The sequence below is a fragment of the Cyprinodon tularosa genome, unplaced genomic scaffold (assembly GCF_016077235.1).
Source record: "Cyprinodon tularosa strain WSP-4 unplaced genomic scaffold, ASM1607723v1 ctg677, whole genome shotgun sequence".
In the NCBI taxonomy this organism is placed as follows: domain Eukaryota; kingdom Metazoa; phylum Chordata; class Actinopteri; order Cyprinodontiformes; family Cyprinodontidae; genus Cyprinodon; species Cyprinodon tularosa.
In genome coordinates, this window is record NW_024039426.1 from 433,668 (window position 1) to 453,165 (window position 19,498).

Consider the following 19,498-nt stretch of genomic DNA (forward strand, 5'->3'; position numbering starts at 1 on the left):
GAAGGAAAAATGTGGTTAAAACATGGACTAGTATGGCGTACCCACTGGAGCTGTAAGACTATGAGAAGCCATTTCCGTCTCTCCGCACAGCAATAAAACAGACAATCGTGTCTCAGGGGACAAATACAATTTTGTGACACTTTAACATGCTTCCTCGAGATCAAATTCGCATCTACCTCAGCTGCAGTAACAAGCTACACAGGAGACTTTAAAAAGCTCTGTGGTTTAAAGATGCCACAACAGGTTTAATGTACTAACAAAGTGCTCTGCTGTCGGCCATGTCCATTCAGGCAAAACTACAAACCTGTTAGAGCGCCCATCATATAAACACCCACTGCAAAACAGGTTAGTAGAAATGTATAACTTTTTGTTTTTTAATAATCAACGCTCAGGACACAAGACGTACTTAATACAATCTCTTGTTTCCATGGTTACAGAACCAGAATGAGCTGCTGAACCAATGTTGGGTGCAGAGCGGAAGCCAGGGAGGCAAGGAAAGCTAAAACAAACAACGTCCAGACAGCTACACTTACACCAATGAATGGAGTATTTTTTTAAATTCTCAAAGTCTATCAAAAAACAGTGTTGTACTGTTTTCAGTACTTTCTGGATGGCAGAGATAATAACTGAGATAAGGGCACCTAAGGTTACTGAGAGTATCAGTCTGAACCTGTGGCTTTGGATCAAACAGACATAGGAGGTCAGGATGCAGACTTTTATCATTATAAAAGGAAAAGATTTCCTACATTGAAAACCTGTCCTTGAGTCTTTGTTTAGATTGAAATAACTTGTTTTAACAAAAAACTCTAAATCTCTTTCCTTCATCTGATGCACTGCAGCCGACGGCGCCTTTTTCCTGACTCCAGAACCGTCTTCATTTACTCCACCGGTTACTAAAGTCATGTGACAATAGCTTTAAGTTGGCAGCATCTTCTTCCAGCAGATATATGATAGAAACTAGTGTTTGATTTGAATGGTTTGATGTTTTTGAAATAACATCAGCGGGTATTTCTAGCTGTGTTTGTATGCAGCGGAGGGGTGAAAGGTAAGCAGCAGTGAAGCAGTGTTGCTGTTAACATTAAAACCACTAAAGTGTTAAACAACATCTTTGGAAAAATGCCAGTCATTGATGATGCTTCAGGAGTGAAGAAAAGTGGAGCATTTGCCCAAAAAAAACAGATAAGGCAATACATCTTGTGAAACACTAAAGAGATATGTTACTGCAAAACCAGATTAGATTTAGGAGAAATGAAGCGTTGCCCGTTCTGATACTTTTCCTCTATACTGATACTGATTGTGCTGGGATTAAGGATTATAACTTAGACTGGCACCAGCTGCTAACTTGTTTATCAAAAAAAACTTTTGAGCAATCAGCCTCCTCTGCATTTGAGAACTGATTAATATTATTTGAAATTACTCATTGATGCACTCAGGATCATCCAGAGTTTGCTTTGGGGATGATGTTAGAAAGTTAGCTGTGTCCCTGTTTAAATCAAAGGTAATACAGTTGATTAACTTTATAAAAAAGAAAGAAATTGCATACAGTGCTTTACATAGGTATTCATAGCCTTTGAAATTCTTCACATTCTTGTCTGGATTTCGGAAGTCAAAGACAAAATTCATGTGGTAGTGATGAAAGTAAGAAACCTTATTTTCATTTTTTGAACAAATAGAAAATAAAAGTGAGGTATCGGGTAGGTAAATAAATGAAGACAGGGTTACTCTGTAGGAGCTGCAGAGCTCTACAGCTCAGGTTCATGTAACTGTTTAACTGTTTATTCTATAAATAGACTGCTGCTCAGAATTTGACTTCTATCAGATTCGGAGTGTAAAGCCCCTGTCAAACCTTGACAATTTAGCCAGCGTATGGCTGACGTACGAAAAACCTTGCAAACAACGCTGGCATAAGTTGGAAGTTATGGGTCAGTTTTGCACAAATTATGAGCAAGCTGAAGCACAGTGGCACATGTCATACATACCATACATGGGCCATAAGTTACAGGTAAGTTATCTGATAATTGACATAAGTTAAGTGTAAGTTACTCATAAGTCGTGGTGTCCAGCTTATCCAAAACCTATAAGTAACGTCTGCATAACTTATGTGTAACTTCTCAAGAACTTATCTCCAATGCATATCAACGTATTTGATGTGTTCCAGACGACCGCTGAAAGTCTTTCTGACTTACAACTTCTGAATAATGGTGTATTAGCAGCATCAGTTCTCCTCCAGACTTAATCTTCATGATAGGGTGAGCGAGAAGGTGAGTGCGATGGATCCTCCCTGGGTTCACAGCCACGGCCTCAAACAAACAAACTTCCTGGCAGAGATGACACCATATCTGCTGCGACTGAAATCCTTTTGTCTTTCTTTTTCTTTTTTCTTTTTTTGGCGATCTGTAAACATCAGCTGGGTTAATACCATGATCAAAGAAATCTTTTTATGCAAGCTGTGTGCATTGCTGCCCAACTCAGGACGCATGCTTGTGACATTTCATGGGCATTATGCGTCGTGCGTCACGCATAAGTTATGCTGTTGTTCCACATAAGTTCAGGACTCGTTACGAATACTCTATGTATACGCCAAAAATTGAAAAAAATACATAGAAAGTTCCTTGTTTTAGAAGATTCTGGGATGTCAGGCATACGCTGGCTAAATCGCCAACGTGTGACAGGGGCTTAAGAAGAGAGCTGGAGATACCCGCTGGATGAAGCACTTTAAATAAGAACTGGAGGAAGTGGAAGCTATGGAGTGGTGAGGATGTGTGAGCGCAGGCTAACGCCATCTAAATTTTTATAAAATTATTAGTTATTATAATTTGGATGCAGTGACCTGGGGTGGAAATAACAAGCTACTACTTCTCAAATGTGGGTAATTTTGGTCAGGGTTCATTTATATAAAGAGGAGCTCATTCAAAGTATACAAAGAGGCTTTCCAAAAAAAAGTTAAAGGAAAATTCCGGTTTTTAACACTTTTAGCCCATTTTCTGTAGTGTCCAGGATGAAATCGAATGATCGACACCAAAATGTTGACAATTGGTCCTGTCTCTGCTATTTGGCTCATGCAGAATCCCCCCCTGGCTGATTCAGAATGGCTTCCATAGTGCATGTCCGATAATGTCCTTTAAAACAACCTTAAACGTTCTTTTTTTTTAAATATGCTACTCACCGGGTCGTCAGCGCTGTTCAATGACGTTCCAAAAAAAGTTTCGTAAAGAAAAAACGTTCCTGTAGTGTTTTATTTAGCATTTTGTAAATCCCATTGAGTTCTGTTGGAATAGTCAATATCCCTCCGCCACCGGAAACGGAAATGGGGCCTGTTTACGCTTAGTTGTAGTCTTTTCGCAAGGCCCAAGTGTTTCTGCTTCACTCTGTGTACTCCGACGTCGAGGTGCTAACGTCTCTGTTAAACACTTTAAAAAACTCTGAAAATGGAATACGAAAGGTGGATTCTTGAGGAGGACATATTGGACTTTGAGTTTGACGGTAGAGGATACCGTCGCCAACTAGTGGTCTGGAGTGTGCAACGCTTCAGATTCGAACGGGAAGCGGAAGTTTATAAGCGGTTGTGATGTATCGGAAAAAATAGTTCTGGGACTTACAAAATGCTAAATAAAACAAGACAGGAACGGTTTTTCTTCACGAAACTTTTTTTGGAACGTCATTGAACAGCGCTGACGACCCGGTGAGTAGCATATTTAAAAAAATGAACGTTTAAGGTTGTTTTTATTATCGGACATGCACAATGGAAGCCATTCTGAAGCAGCCAGGGGGGGATTCTGCATGAGCCAAATAGCAGAGACAGGACCAATTGTCAACATTTTGGTGTCGATCATTCGATTTCATCCTGGACACTACAGAAAATGGGCTAAAAGTGTTAAAAACCGGAATTTTCCTTTAAGAAAACAATCCACTGGACTTTGTTTCCAAGTTTGAAGATGTTTAGCTTCCCATCCAGGAAGCTTTTTCAATTAAAAATGTCAGGAATAGCGTTCAGTTTGGGGTTTTGTAAGGAAGCCCATCAATGACTATGATGGAATGACTATGACAGAGGATGACTGAGAATCTTCACCACCAGAAAAAGAGGCAGTGGTGATTCCAAAGCACATGCTCACCAAACACAGAATGTAAAAAAAAAAAAAAAAAAAAAAAAAAAAAACAGGGCTTTATATATAGTTTATTGTTTGAAATATTAAGTGAACCAAAGAGCCATCTGCAGCTCTGCAGATTAAAACTGTGACCATATCCCAGTATGAATGAAGCTAAAAGTGCAACAATTTAATTTTTAAATCATAAATAAAACCAAAGGACTGATAAGTTGGCACATCAAATTGTTATTGTCAAAAATGTATTCAGCGTTATTACTTTAGTAAAGGTGCCAGGATCAGCTGAATGTTATGTTAATGTGTGCAGGTGATTTTATCTGTATGTGAGACAGAAAACTCCACCGTTACATCTTTAATTTTTAAAAGGAATAATCCTGTTTTTCTCTCTCAATATTTTAACAAAAAAACTTAAAAATTGAACATTTAGATGCACATGTTTGTCTTAACTTGAAGCATTTGGAGACCCAGATAAGCAGAGTTGGTCATGAACGGAGCGTGGCCTTTTCCTCCCAAGCCCAGCTGTCGGTCTGATAATGTTGCACATGTGAGAAGAAAACCACTGGTTCCCTGTAAAAAAAAAAGCTGGAGAACTCAACTGGAGCGATCGCAGGAGGAGACAATGCAAAAAAGATGCACATTTCTCCCCCTGCTCCTCTGAGCGCATCTGTAGCGCAACATTGCCCTCTGCTGAAGATTCCTTTGCAGTGTAGAGAGAAGGCAAAACTGAAGTGGATTATTTTAACAAAATTTTAAGAATCTTTTTAAGTCATGATTTTAGAATGAATTAAAAATCAAAACAGCCTTATTTCCATAAATGCTTCTATTAAACCTCATTTACAAAATTATACAGACCTGCTATTGTGATTCTAAGTCATAAAGAGCTTGAACTGCTTATTCCCAGTCAATCTGTTTAATCCCTGCATCTGTCCCATAAAAAACAGCAAATAATACTAAAATGACTGCAGCACCAATAAAGCTATGCTATATCTCATCTCAGCAGCAGTTTTGTTTAATTACTTATCAAAGCAGCTGAAACCTAAAGCAACCAAGGCACCAGCACTATATGATGTCTTGGGACATGTTAAGGGGGGATTCAGTTGCAGCTCTCTCTCTCTCTTTCCTCTCTAATCACTGCACATCGTTGCTTTTCGGTAGATATTAAAACCAATCCATCATGGCCTCAGTGAGGAGGGAGGGTGCAAGTCCTTGTGCAGTTTTCACCATGTTAATGCAGCTTACGAGAGAATCGCGCCCCCCTCCTCCGCCGACATTATTTGGATATCAAACAGCAATTTGCCACTCATAAACGTGCGCATGAACGCGTGAGCAACGGGCCAAATCTAATATAAAAAAGCTGGTGCCGCTCTCGCTGCGCAGCAGAGAAGGGGGCCAGGCCTACTTTATCATCCTTACAGGATATGATGTGGTTTATATTATTATCCTGGATGGATAATGGGATTTGGATGCTGATTGGGATACCAAGTGGATTTTTATAGAGGCTACGACTATTGTGGTGGATCAAAGTGAGGCCATGCACTGCGAAAATGCTGGATCAAAAGAACATCAAGCAGATGGAGGGGGAGAAAATGGGAGAAAACTGACAGAGGCAAAATGGAAATCCAAATGTGCCATAGCTCTGACTCATTTATGTCACTGCTAAAAGATTTATGCAACACTCTCCATTTAACAGCCAGCTACAGCTCACAGTTCCTGCATTTTGACAGAAAAAAAAAAAAAAGATATTTTAGTGAAAGACTTGCAAGGTGAGGGGGCTCAGTGGGTTTCAAATTTGGAAGCTACTGTGAAGCTCATCGTTGCTCCGATCCATTTATAAACCAGTGGGTGACTGGCCTCCAGCCTGGATTCACAGAGACGTTCAGATGTTTGATTGAGGGAGAACACAGGCGCCCAGCTGCTCCCCAGATATCGGCTCAAACAGAACAACGTGGAGCCTTCGGATGAGTTTAAAAAAAAAAGAAAAAGAGACCACACTGAGGTGCATTTTGCAGCTAATAACTGTGGGATCTAGAAAAACCCTCTGGAGGGTAATGTTCAACTTTATTCAACTTTAGGATGTCAAAATACTGCCATCTGACTGCCTTCCAGTGTCGCAGAAAAAAAAAAGATATCAGAGGAGCTAAACAGCTACTTCATAGCATGTCCCCCAAGGACAGGGAGAGGGGTGGCATTTCTTTAAAAAAATATTGTATATCTGAAGGCCTATTTCATGCATTTAGATGAAACTGTCTCTGTTGATCCATATCAGAGATAGAACCATACATCGGCTGATTGATACAAGTGTTTTTCCTGGAATTGTCTTCGGCCGATATGTGCATCGCTCGATTCACTCATTTGTGCATGGCAGCCATGCCTTGAGATTATTTGAAAGATGGCTGCTCCCAGAGTCAGCAATTCATTGCTTTAGTTTGATTTGATTTGTTAATGTGTATTTCTCTTTTTAAACTAGGACTTGTGTAAAATTTGTAATCATCGTGTCACTTTATCTGGTATATGGAGGAAGAGAAAGCAACATAGGCTCTAAGAATCGGCCCAAACGTATCAGCAAGTATCGGGGATTGGTTCGACAGATGTTGATATAATCGGTTTTGGCATCAGCCTTAAAAAGCCTGTATTGTTTGATCTCTATTCCCCACTATATCACTATTTTTATGCTAAATGATCTAGCTCTAATCTGCTCACATCCCTTATAGCTAGGGGTGAGTATTGGCATAGGTGTTTAAATACAATATTTGTCACAATACTTGGGTCACAAAACAACATTGTCACAATGTCGCAATATTACTATATAGTGTGCCATTTTTCGTAGTTATCAAAATTAAATGTATAGATAAAAAAAGCAAGTGCTGTATATGTTCATCAGAAGATATTGATCATTTAGTTATTTTGGTATCCATGTTGTTTGGTGTTTGATTCAGTCCGTGTCTTATGTGTCGCTGCGCCGAAAAGGTCTCCACAGCAGAGTAGTTGGTGCAGAGGTAGCCAATTTTCCCTCTTTTTTTTTTTTTTAGCTAAAAATGTATTTTTTTTTTTTTTTTATCATTACTGGGAACTGAAAGATCAATTTTATATTGGGCAACCAAATATCACAATATATCTCCAAATCGATTTTTTCCATCACTCGTAATTATAGCCCACCCTACATGTAATCTTATAATCTGTAATCTGATTATAATACTTTGAAAATAGACAGCTAATGAACCTTAAGGATTAGCAATTTACCTTTAATCATTCATTACAAAGTTAACCTCAGATGATTGCTACAGACTGTCACTTTTTTATCTCTGCTAGATACAATTCTGCTTCTTGGGAAAGTTGTCAAGACCGAAGTGTAAAACCACATCATCAGACTGACTTTGTTTGAGGAACTTGCAAAGCTTTGCTAAACTATTCATACCATTTTAAATTTCATCAAATTTTGAAACAATCCAACCAAAAATGAGGGTTTGGTTTTCAAATCTGGCCCCAGATTCTATATTGTATTTAGGTCTGAATGTGAAGTAAATAGAAGCTATTCTACTGTAGCTCTGACTATGGAAATCATGTGTAGTTTCTTCCACTATCTCAAAATCCCCACAGAACCATGTTGCCACCACCATGGGACAGTATGTTAGGTTAAAAAAAAAATCTGTTTCTTCTTTTTTATACTGTGTTTCCAGTCTGTGGCTACTTACAGTGACAAAAAGTGGAAGGGAAGGCGCAATTATTTAACCTCGTGAGACCAAACCAGATGAAAGTGCGCATTCAGCTCGGCAAAGAAGTCATGCTCTTCCTCAACACTGAAGTCCTAAAACATTTTTCTTTCGTTGTTTCTTTCTTTGCACAGGTAAACAGCACATTTCTTCTTCTACGCTTGCATTATCGGCAGAGCAGACGCTGAATGCGCACTTTCATCTGGTTTGGTCTGCCAGCTTCCGTAGCATCATGAACGCACCGGCGCACGCTTTCAGGAAATCCTATACACTACTGTTTATCCTCTAAAAACATTCTAAATGACTTTGTTTCGAGTAAATTCTGGATGCTACCCACTCAGGACACTTGGAATACATTGGACGAGCAGTATGGAGGAATATTGACACGTTTTTTGTGGACTTTTATGGACCTTTCTGTCTCGGGCACCATAGACCTCCATTATTTGAATGTCAGCAGACAGCAAGAAGCCTCCCAGATCTCCAGATGCATTTGAGATATCAAAAAAGTACTCCAGAGTGTTGTTCAGCATGGGGGTGAGTAGAAAATGAAGGCTAATCATGTTTTGGGTGTACTATTCCTTTAAAGAAAATTTGGAACAGTTCACCAAAGGAACGTCCAATCGGCGTTGGCTTTGAGGCCGGTTGAGGTGTGACGCAACGAGAAGCGCGACAGTTCAGTCTAAAGAACATGGTGGCTTCAGCCGATGAAACTAGCGTTAGCGTGGCTATCGAGCAAGTTTTATCGGAATTACAGAGTATTTCTTCACTGAAAGAAGAGCAAAACACTGCTCTGGAGGCTTTTCTCAGAAGAAAAGATGTTTTTGCTCTTCTCCCGACTGGTTTCAGCAAGAGTTCGATCTTGTGGTTTTGTTTTCGTCGTCGCTCTGTTAGTACGTCATATGCTTCGGTGATCTGATTGGTTTATTTGGCCTGTCTATCACCAACATAGGCCAATCAGCTAACCAGTATTTTCGCCCCTACCCAAAATAACTTCAACGGAAGGTTTCCAGATGGATATGCGGAGCAAATCCATCTGGCGGAGTCAGGTTAGCAATTATGTAGAATGATGTAATTGCATAATTTCCCAATCTGTTCAATTTGCTCCCTCTGTCGACTGACCAGAAACATATTTTGTTCATATGTGTTTAGGTACAAAGAAATATCTGTGATGTTAGCATGTCCACATTAGCAAGTTTTGAACAAAGTTGAGTTTAATCAACTTTATTAAATGTAGTAAAGTAACCAAATTGCTAAAAAGTATTTGTATTTGTGTTAAGTTAAAAAAAAGATTTTTAATGTGTGATAATCTAATTTGGTGATTTCTCTTTAGAGAACATATTTCTAGTCTGAGTCTGACCCGAAATTTAGTCCAGATTAAGTATCAGTATCACTCAGGATGGTCGGGTGCAGGTCGGTTTAGTGTCAGGCTCAAAGATTTTTTTTTCAGCGTTACAATCTGTTTAGTTATAGAGAGTAAAAATTTGGCTAAACTAATCATAGGATAGTGTACTTTAACTGTTTTCTTTTTTGAAAAGAGAGGAACATCTTGTCTTAAATAAAATATTTATGAAGTTGGGTTTTCTTTAGGGTCAGGTCCACAGTCTGGACCAAGGCTGGGTGGAGCTTTATGTCTGCAGGCCCAGGTCAGGCTGCGCTTGATTTTCTGGGCCAGGCATTAAGTCTACTTTTCGTCCCTCCCCTTGATTAAATGTAAACAGAAAAGCATGCTAGATACTGAAGATGATGTTAGAATGAGGTTGTCCTCTATTAAGTCAGAAAATTTAAAACTATATTCAGAGTGAAGCACACCATCTCATTAGCTTCTGATGAATGAAAATATAATTTCTAATATGATGGCTATACTGAGCAGCTACTATTGAATACAGCATTTAATGACCCAGTAAAGTTGTTTTTTTCTCATCCCAGAGCATTTTGTATCATTACAATAAGCATTCTGTTCACTAAAGTCCTTTTCCTCATGCAGTTCAGATTATTTGTGCAATGCATTTATAAATGGCCTCACATGTTTCTTGAACAACTTTTATAATTTTTTGGTTGCAAAGTACCAACCTGGAATAATATAAAGCCTCAGGTTTTGTACTACACATCAGTAATCTGGTACTAATCCCAGATTGGGGAAAGGAGGGGCTTTCAGAAGAACACTTAAAGCTGATTGGTCAAAGCAACACCTAGTGTAAAGCCCTCCTAATATGTTTGCTTTGGTTTTAGGCTAAACCTTCCTTTGATACAAACCATAATTATTCTTGTAAAGTATTAAACCAACAAATGGACACAGACTCATCTGAATGAACATCATGAAAAATAACTCAGTTTCTCAAAGTTTTTCTCCAATAATAAAGCTTTTAATATTAACAATTCATCCTGAATACTGACTTTTTTGGCAAATTGCTAATAGTACTTTCTATATTTACAAGTATTTGTACTCCAAGTCAGTTTCTATTATTTTCATTTGGGTTTACAAATTTTATTTTCAATGTTAAAAAATAAGTGAATAGGGGCATGCAGGTGACGCAGTGGTTAGTGTGGACGACAGATGTATGGAGGCCTTAGTCCTAGACGCGACCGACCCAGGTTCGAATCTGACCTGTTGTCCTTTGCTGCATGTCTCTCATACCCCCTTTCCTGTCAGCCTACTGTCAGAAAAACGAGCCACAAGTGCTGTAAAAAACTCAAAAAAAAGTTAATAAACAGCATTTACGCCACATAAGAAACAGTTGTGTCTGTCGCTGCACGATCTGTTCTGCGCATGCACCATCAGCTAATTTGCTCATGTGCATCCAGATATACATCCGGGTCGCCCTCGATTTGATTTTGTTAAAAAAAAGACCTAAATGACGTTTTTCCCTCCCCAAAAATAGTAAGTGTACTAAAAAATAATATGTTAAAGGTCACTAATGCATTTCCTGAGAAAATAAATTTCTTAAAATCCTTTCTGATTTATCACTTGTCTGCCCGATCTGCACCGAAAGTGCGATCCTACGCCTACGTCCGGTGGCTAACTTTTTCGGCTTTGTATTTAAACATAAATCTAGTCTTTTTGAGTTTCATGTTTTCCTTTTGTTTTAACTTTATGGTATACAGTGCGGGATCTAAAATGCAGATAAACATGGTTTAATCATATTTTGCCGGACGGCACTGAGCATGTCTGATGATAACGTCAGAGAAGCAGTTTTACGAAGAAAATGCAAAAAGCATCAAAATTGCTTTAAAAAAAGTCATAAAACATTTTTTTTTAAGTTTTGTATTAGCATTTTTTAGCGAGTTAAGGGTATAAGTAAGTCATTTTAGTACCATAATTACATTATTTATGGACACCCGGATGTATATCAGTTCCCGCATGTGCTGGACGGCTAGTGCTTCCTGGACTGTATCAACAGAGGCATATATATGACTGTATTACTTGGTCTGATATTATAGAGATAATTGAAGATCCTGCAGAAGCTTAAGGTGGTTCTCGGAGCCAAATGTTTGACACCATCTGCTCTATGGGAAAATAGCCTTCTTCTTTATTAGAGGAATATAACTTATTTTAAAAGGAAGCTTCTAAAGGATGATATCATCTCTTTGTTCATTAATGTTGTCCCATGCAGTTTTCTACTCATGTCTTCCATTCATAATAAAATAAATTCAGACTCATTGACCTTAAAAATTATGTTTGATCGTTGTTTTTAGAATTCTGTACATAAAACAAGCCATCAAAGTAAAATAAGTTTTCAGAGAAACCTTTGAAGAAACCTGATGTGTTTCCGTAGTTTCTTTCATTTTTTAAGGTTTTTTTAATCTCTTACAACATCCTATTTAGCATTTTCAATAAGTGATGAGGAATTTCATCATCAAAGAGCATCTTTCAAAGATGACATCGCGCAGCTTGACAGAAAAATGGTTTCTCTGTTTCCTTTCTCTAATGATGATTACAGAGTACAAAGGGGCAGAAGAAGGATGCCGGAGAAATGAGAGGAAATGAACAGAGGCAGGGCAGAGGCTGCCCAAAGATTAAAGCTGTGCGTTTCTGAAGATGGAGAGTTTAGACATCAGCAGTCCAGCAGTCAGTGTTAACCCTGCAAAGCACCATCACTGACATGAAGCTGTGGCTACAAGAGGCTCTGTCAAAGACTGAGTGATGCAGAAAACTCATTTCCATGTTGAGTGCTTGTCATTAGAACGAAGAAAGCATCGCTCCTTTCAGCGGCGTAATCAACACATCCACACTAACAAGAAGCGCAAAGTAATGAGTTGATTAATCAATTCAGCCAATCATCGGCAAATCACACCAGAAGTTGTGCTTCAAGCTTATAATGGGAAAATACTCCAGAGTTATTTAAAAGATCTCTGTCTACAAGAATGATTTTCAAAGTTGGAAATATATGAACAAGCAGCAGGAATGCCCTGATTAAAACCGGGGAAGGTCAGCAGCAGTAAGGTCTGCCAAAAAAAAAAAAACTGCAAAAGTTAAGACAAAACTGTTCAGCAGCAAAGTTAATCTTCCTGCTGTCAGGATGTTTTACCCACAGGTTTTATTAATAAGATTTAACCTCTTTTAGATTCTGATTCATATCATAAAAACATCCCTTTATGTCAGGTGTTTTTCCCTGTGACTTAAAAACAGCAATTATCAAACCTTTTTTGAAAACGAGAAACATGGACAAATGAATCCTGTAGAACTACTGGCCTATCACAAACCTCCCTTTCAACAGTAATATTTATCATCATCATCATCACCTTTATTTGCATTGTACTTTAAAACAGCTACAGATCAAAAAGTGCTGAAAACAATAACAAAACACAATAAAAGAATAAATAAAAATAAAATTGCCTTGCCTGCCTTGCCTAAAGCAAAGTGATATTTGAGGAGATACCGTAGGATTTGGCCCTATCCAAATGAGCAAACTATACGATTTTGGATATGATGTGTGCCTGCAATGTGCAGCTGTAAACAGAAGCACTACAAAAACAGACCAATGCAGCCCCTGTTGCCTCTTATATGGAGCTTATTTGTACCCTTTTCCCACTGAACAATAAAACAGTTTAAACCAAAAGACAGTCGGATTATAGTGGCAGTGGGAACACCACACTGACCCAGGTCAAACAACTTGGTGAGCAACTCGGGTTAAAATGGCCTTAGAAGAGCTCGACTACGGTCGCCATAGAGTTGGAACAGTAAACTCCATATTGACCTGTTCATTTTACGTGATACCATGAGCACAATGAACATACAGCTTGCCAGGAGGGGGGTCAGACCCTTTTTTTTGCCAAAGGAAAGGGAGCCAAATGCCGAAAGTTAGCGAGTCGTCCTGGAGTTGAAAAACTCACTTTAACCCACTAATATCAGTGGGAAAGCGGCTTTAGTCTCAAAAAGGTTCAGAAAGTGTATAGCAAGGTTTTTAAGTGTACAACAGCATTCATACATTTGTAGCACAAAATTGTACTTGTTTACGTTACCTACTTAGGACCATTTTTGGTCTATTTACTAACCTTCTGAGGACCAACAGGGCTCATGGGGAACAAAGACTGGACCTTATGTGGGGGGGGCATTCTCAATGCTATCTTAGAATCCCTTTCAGAATTCAGATTAGATTTTTTTTTTTTTTTTGCAACGATCTGGGCTGTTTTCTCTTTCTTGTGTCTAAGATGAACTCAGACAGACATGCAACAATGTTAGAAGTAAAAACGTATTGAAGAATATAAAAAAAAGCTTGAAAAAAACAATCCACTGGACTTTGTTTCCAAGTTTGAAGACGTTTCGCTTCCCATCCAGGAAGCTTTTTTAATTCAAAATGTCAGAATTAGCGTTGAGTTTGAGGCTTTATAGAGTGAATAAAAACAAAGCCTTGTTCTAGCTTGGTCCACTTTATAAAGCCTCGAACTCAACGCTAATTCTGACATTTTAAATTGAAAAAGCTTCCTGAATGAGAATCGAAACGTCTTCAAAGTGGATTGTTTTTTTTGTTTTTGTTTTTGGAACGACTATGCCCTGGAAGCCTGAGAATCTTCACCACCTTCACCTTCACCTTGATGGATAGGATACAACTGAGCATTAGAGTAGAAGATCAGAGGCCCTTCCAACATTCTTCCACAAACGTTTTTGAAACATAGATAAAAGTGATAAGATCTGTTTTCCCTCCTTCTGAAAGTTTGAAATATGGGAGTTGTTCAAGGCCACTTGGAACACTTTTTGGTAATCACTTAAGTGATTGCTAAATTGTTTTGTTTCGTTTACGCTGATATCATTCTCCAGAGCACAGCAGAAGCCAGTCCAATCGTAAGTGTTAATTTAAAGAAAGGTTGATTTTTCAAATGTTTTGAGTAGCGTTTAATTAAATAATGGCAATGCTGAAATAGAACAATTAGGATCTGAATAGGGACTGATTTCACTAAATAATCATTGACTGAATCCTAATGAAGACAACAAGAGAGGAATTCATAATTGATCCTTGTAGCTGATGAAAGCTTCGCACTTTGCAGCTGCAGTTCTTATATCAGGGAAAACAAATTTAAAAAATTTAAAAGTCACCTCATTGAAGGAAATTTTGTTGCTTTTCCTTTTTTTGGATAAACTCTTCCACGTTTTCCCGAAGAAGTGCTGCAGCTTTCTGTCGAAGAGAGTCACTCGCAGCTGGTAGGTCACATCTTCCTCAGCTGTCGGGTCCTGCAGATCGACAAAAGAGATTGGATAACCATCTAGAGCACATTAGGTGAGTTATAAATAAATCACGTGAATATGCAAAAAGTATGCAGCTCTAATTGGCTCTAATAGCAGAAGACTAGGGATTCAATTTGATTAATTCAGTTCTAAATGGATTCATTTTGATACAACCTGTTCTTAAGATAATGAAAGTGTTTCAACTGTGTTTCAAAATACTCATGTATTTGACCTTTTCCTGTCACATTAAACGTACAAACTTGTAAATCAGACAGTTTAAACTTGAGATGTGAACAGAACTGTCTCAAAAGTGCAAAACTTGTTTGTGAAAAGTGAAAAAGCCTCACATGAGCACGCAGATGTGACACAGCAGACATGCATGAGCTGTATTATCTTCAATGCACAAACCATATTTGCAGCATTGTCTGTAACGACTACAGGGTGTCTGCTGATCAATCCCTATTTGTTAATGTCTTCAGTCAACCTATTGGCTATATTTGCAGCTGTCTGGCTTGAAGTCACCTTAAGTGCTTCTTTCCTGCTCATTTGAATGTGAACGTCACGCGCATCACTATAAAACGAATCGATCTCATTCCCTAGACATTGATTTTGCAAAAATGTAAAAGGAATCAATTCAAAATCGATTAAATCGATTTTTTTTTACCCAGCCCTACAGAAGACTGATATTTTTCTTTAGTTTTTTTTTCCTAGTCAACATCTTCTGGATCTGCATTAATCCACAGCATGCATACAGTACCATGCACAAGTATTTATACCTCTTCTCATTTTTGGCAAATAGTAATATTTTTACCACAAACTTTGTAATTTTACATGATTCGCCGATACAGATTATTGCATTTGTTTTATTCAACCTACAGGGATACCTTTTTTTCTGTAGGAAAACCTTCAATAAACTTTGAAGGTTTATAGAAGAACATTAGTGGAAAAACATGATGAAGACTAAGAAATACATTTCAGGGATAAAATTCTGGAGTAATTTTAAGCATAATTAGGTTATTTATGAATATTTTTATATTTAAGCACCTTTATTATTATTTATTATTGCTTTTTGTCTTATTTGCTTTTCAACATGTGTCCTTTACAGTCTTTATTTGTGCATTTCTCCCACCTTGTATCCATTGCATGCAGCACTGCACAAATAAAATACATCTGCTGTGCTGGGTGTACCCACCCTGGTTTCAGTGGGACAAACCCTTTAGGTTTAGGTGGTGTGTTTTTATTCTCTGGATTAAAAATATGTAACCTATGCTCTATTTGGTATAGGCTTCACCCTTTAAGCTTATCATTAGTGGGTTAAAGAATGAGCAGAATTTAATCTACTGTGACCAAACATAGCTGCTAAGAGAAATAATCTGTGGCTGAGATGTTTATTGGTAGCTACTTCAGGGAATAATGATGATAAAAGTTTTGAACAACAAGGAAAACGCAATTTAGATGTTACTTAATTTAGCAAAACAAAGCTTAAATTGAGCATATTAGAGCTTTTTCTAAAACAGGCTGTCGGAAGGTCACCTGCTGGAGGTGAGCTGCAGTGAGGCTGTTGAAGAGGAGCTGGAAGCCACAGGCAGAGATGAGATGGTTCTCCTCAGCCTGGCGGACTGTTTGGCTGGACGGAGGAACCAGCCGGTTTTTCTTAAACGCTTCTTCCCAGCCGTCTGCCACGCTGTTCCTCTCCTCTGCTTTCACCATTTTATCTATCTGAAATTACTAGAGCCCAACGCCATACAATAAAACCCAGTGTTCCTAAAATTAACTACGGCTCGACTTTGAAAAGAAGATTTTTCCGTTTTCATTTAGATTTTCAAACAAGCAGCCGCCATATTGGAAACCGGGCTGTTGTATTATTTTTTAAAGGGGTAACGAAAAAAATATACGTTTAAAAAAATATATATATTATTATTAAAACAAATGTTCAACTTAAAATAAATAGGGTTGCTAATAAAATACAGAATATTATGCACTGACAGAGACAATTATCGTTAAATATATGTAGTTAGTAATAGTGTCGTGGATTAGTTTAAACCTCTGCGTTGGTATGCCCCAGATTGCTGCGTCAGTTGCCATGGGAACGTTCACCTACCTGAGGACAAAATTACGAGCGCATGTAGAGTACGCAAAAATACAAGACATCCATCCAAGAAATTACTAACGTAAAAAGTTCTTGGTGAAATGGCTCATCCAGTCCTGAATAACTGTTGGCTTGATTTAATGTTTAAAATTCTGTGATGTTCAAATTCAAGTATTTCAAGCAAACATAACACGATTTTAAAATTAGTCAATCGGGCAGAATAAATGCATTTCCAAGTAATTTATTTTTCTTTCTTTTTTTTAACAAACTTATAAAACCAGTAGGCTAGGATCTTGTACGTGGTGATGATATTAAAAAAGTAAAATAAATTAAATTGTGACCAAAATACCTATAAGTCCACAGTAATCTCCTGTTTTGTGTGAATAATAATGCAAAAATGCATACTACATAAATAAACATGCTCACATTGAGGTGTCGGAAACATGCACATACAAGTGCAATTTTATATTTACGCTCTATGCAGAACCACATCATGATTAATGTAGGAAAAACCAAGGAGCTAGTGGTGGATTTTGGCAGAAGCAGATCCACCCCACTGACACTGGTGAACATCCAGGGAACAGACATTGATATAGTGGATTCTTATAAGTACCTAGATTTTACCTGAATAACAAACTGGACTGGACTCACAACTCTGAGGCTCTGTATGAGGTCAAAGCAGACTCTTCCTGCTGAGGAGACCGAGGTCTTTAGGAGTGCATGGGGCTCTCCTAAAGACCTTTTATGACTCTGTTGTGGCATCAGCCATCTTCTATGGAGCTGTCTGTTGGAGCAGTGGCTTATCTGTAGCTGAGAGAAAGCAGCTGGATACGATGATCAGGAAGGCCAGCTCTGTGATTGGTTACCCTCTGCACTGTTAAAAAAGTAAATGGCAATTGTTGTTCTAACACACAATTGTATTGTAATCCGACTCAGAAATATAAATTTGACATCTAACAAATAAATACACGTTTGCCCAACTCAAATTCTCAGAAGTTGGTTTAACAAGGAGTTTTAAATCGCCTATACAAGATTTTTTGAGTTCCCTCAACTGTAAACTCATGGGCATGCGCACTGCTTATGTTCATGGACACGCCCACTACGGTACGGGGTTTCCTATCCCTTTCTTCAAGGGCACAGCCTTTTTCCCTCGTGTTTGAGAAGATTGGCGGACATTGTGATTTTATGCATCTGGAGAACCACGGAGGAACGACCCTGGGACCTTACCAGTTTTCCCGGTGAGTGCTGCAAAGTACAGACAGTTAGCGGTTAGCTCCGTGAGTTAGCATTCCCTTGTGGTGTATTGCCACCGAGTTGAAGCATGAGTTCACATGTTTTTCACGTTCTGATGAAAGGAAAAGCAGCGCACGTGCGCGTTTATAATGCGCGTGTGCGCGTCCGTGTTTATGCCGCGCATGTGCGGGTGAGTGTTTATGCATAGAGAAAAGAGTGTGCCTGTTATTTTCATTGTACAAATGAAAAGAGACATTAAGTTGAGTGTAATAACTTATTAAATTTCTAAATTGTTTTATGTAGTGCAGTGTTGTTGCACTCAGGCACAGAATATTACAAGACTACATTATTTTACTTTCTTAATCCGATGTGGGTATTTACTGTTATTTACATTATTTACATGTGGATTTTTTGCTTTCATGATTTTATTTGCTTTACAAGAAAAACAGTGACATTAACATTTTATATGTTAACCCTGTAATGCAGCAGTTAATTCGTAATGAGTTAGAAAAGTTACATTACACACTGAAATTTATCATACTTGGAGAGATATAAACTGTACAGTTAAGAACAAGAAGTGAATGGATTTAACTAAGCTCTGTTGTACTATGCAGGCTGGGTTTTTTGGATACCCTGGATTCTGGATTCTCTCCTTAAATGGAGATGGCGAGCCAACCGTGTGAACATCTGGATTTGGACTGAAGAGAAGGATTTGGACTGAAGAGGACTTTCTTTTTTTGCATTCATCGTCCTGTCGGAGTGGTAGGACTAAAAAGAAAAACTCAGAGATAAAAAGGGAAAACCTTTTTCTTTTTCCGTTGGGAAACAAGACATTTTATTTCATTTTATTTTTTTTAAAAGGGTGCACCCAATTTAAAGAGACTACAATTGAAAAAAACAAACTGAAGGCTGTCCAAATTTGTAAAACTGTTATTTTTTCATATACACTATATTGCCAAAAGTATTTGCTCACCCATCCAAATTATTGGAATCAGGTGTTCCAATCACTTCCATGGCCACAGGTGTATAAATTCAAGCACCTAGGCATGCAGACTGTTTTTACAAACATTTGTGAAAGAATGGGTCGCTCTCAGGAGCTCAGTGAATTCCAGCGTGGAACTGTGATAGGATGCCACCTGTGCAACAAATCCAGTCGTGAAATTTCCTCGCTCCTAAATATTCCACAGTCAACTGTCAGCTGTATTATAAGAAAATGGAAGTGTTTGGGAACGACAGCAACTCAGCCACGAAGTGGTAGGCCACGTAAACTGACGGAGCAGGGTCAGCGGATGCTGACGCGCATAGTGCAAAGAGGTCGCCAACTTTCTGCAGAGTCAATCACTACAGACCTCCAAACTTCATGTGGCCTTCAGATTAGCTCAAGAACAGTGCGCAGAGAGCTTCATGGAATGGGTTTCCATGGTCGAGCAGCTGCATCCAAGCCATACATCACCAAGTGCAATGCAAAGCGTCGGATGCGGTGGTGTAAAGCACGCCGCCACTGGACTCTAGAGCAGTGGAGACGCGTTCTCTGGAGTGACGAATCGCGCTTCTCCATCTGGCAATCTGATGGACGGGTCTGGGTTTGGCGGTTGCCAGGAGAACGGTACTTGTCTGACTGCATTGTGCCAAGTGTAAAGTTTGGTGGAGGGGGGATTATGGTGTGAGGTTGTTTTTCAGGAGCTGGGCTTGGCCCCTTAGT

The 19,498-nt window shown here is 38.6% G+C and overlaps 1 protein-coding gene across 1 annotated transcript in view; it reads right to left on the reverse strand.

The window, feature by feature from the left end:
• nphp4 (nephronophthisis 4) overlaps positions 1–16,339 on the reverse strand; it is a 259,600-nt gene extending 243,261 nt beyond the window's left edge. The window contains exons 1-2 of the mRNA XM_038267561.1: positions 16,008–16,339; positions 14,346–14,480 (exon numbers count right to left, since the gene is read on the reverse strand). Of these exons, the coding sequence (XP_038123489.1) occupies positions 14,346–14,480; positions 16,008–16,184 (312 nt within the window). The 5' untranslated portion in view covers positions 16,185–16,339. The remainder of the gene's footprint in view (positions 1–14,345; positions 14,481–16,007) is intronic.
• Between the last annotated feature and the right edge of the window lie 3,159 nt (positions 16,340–19,498).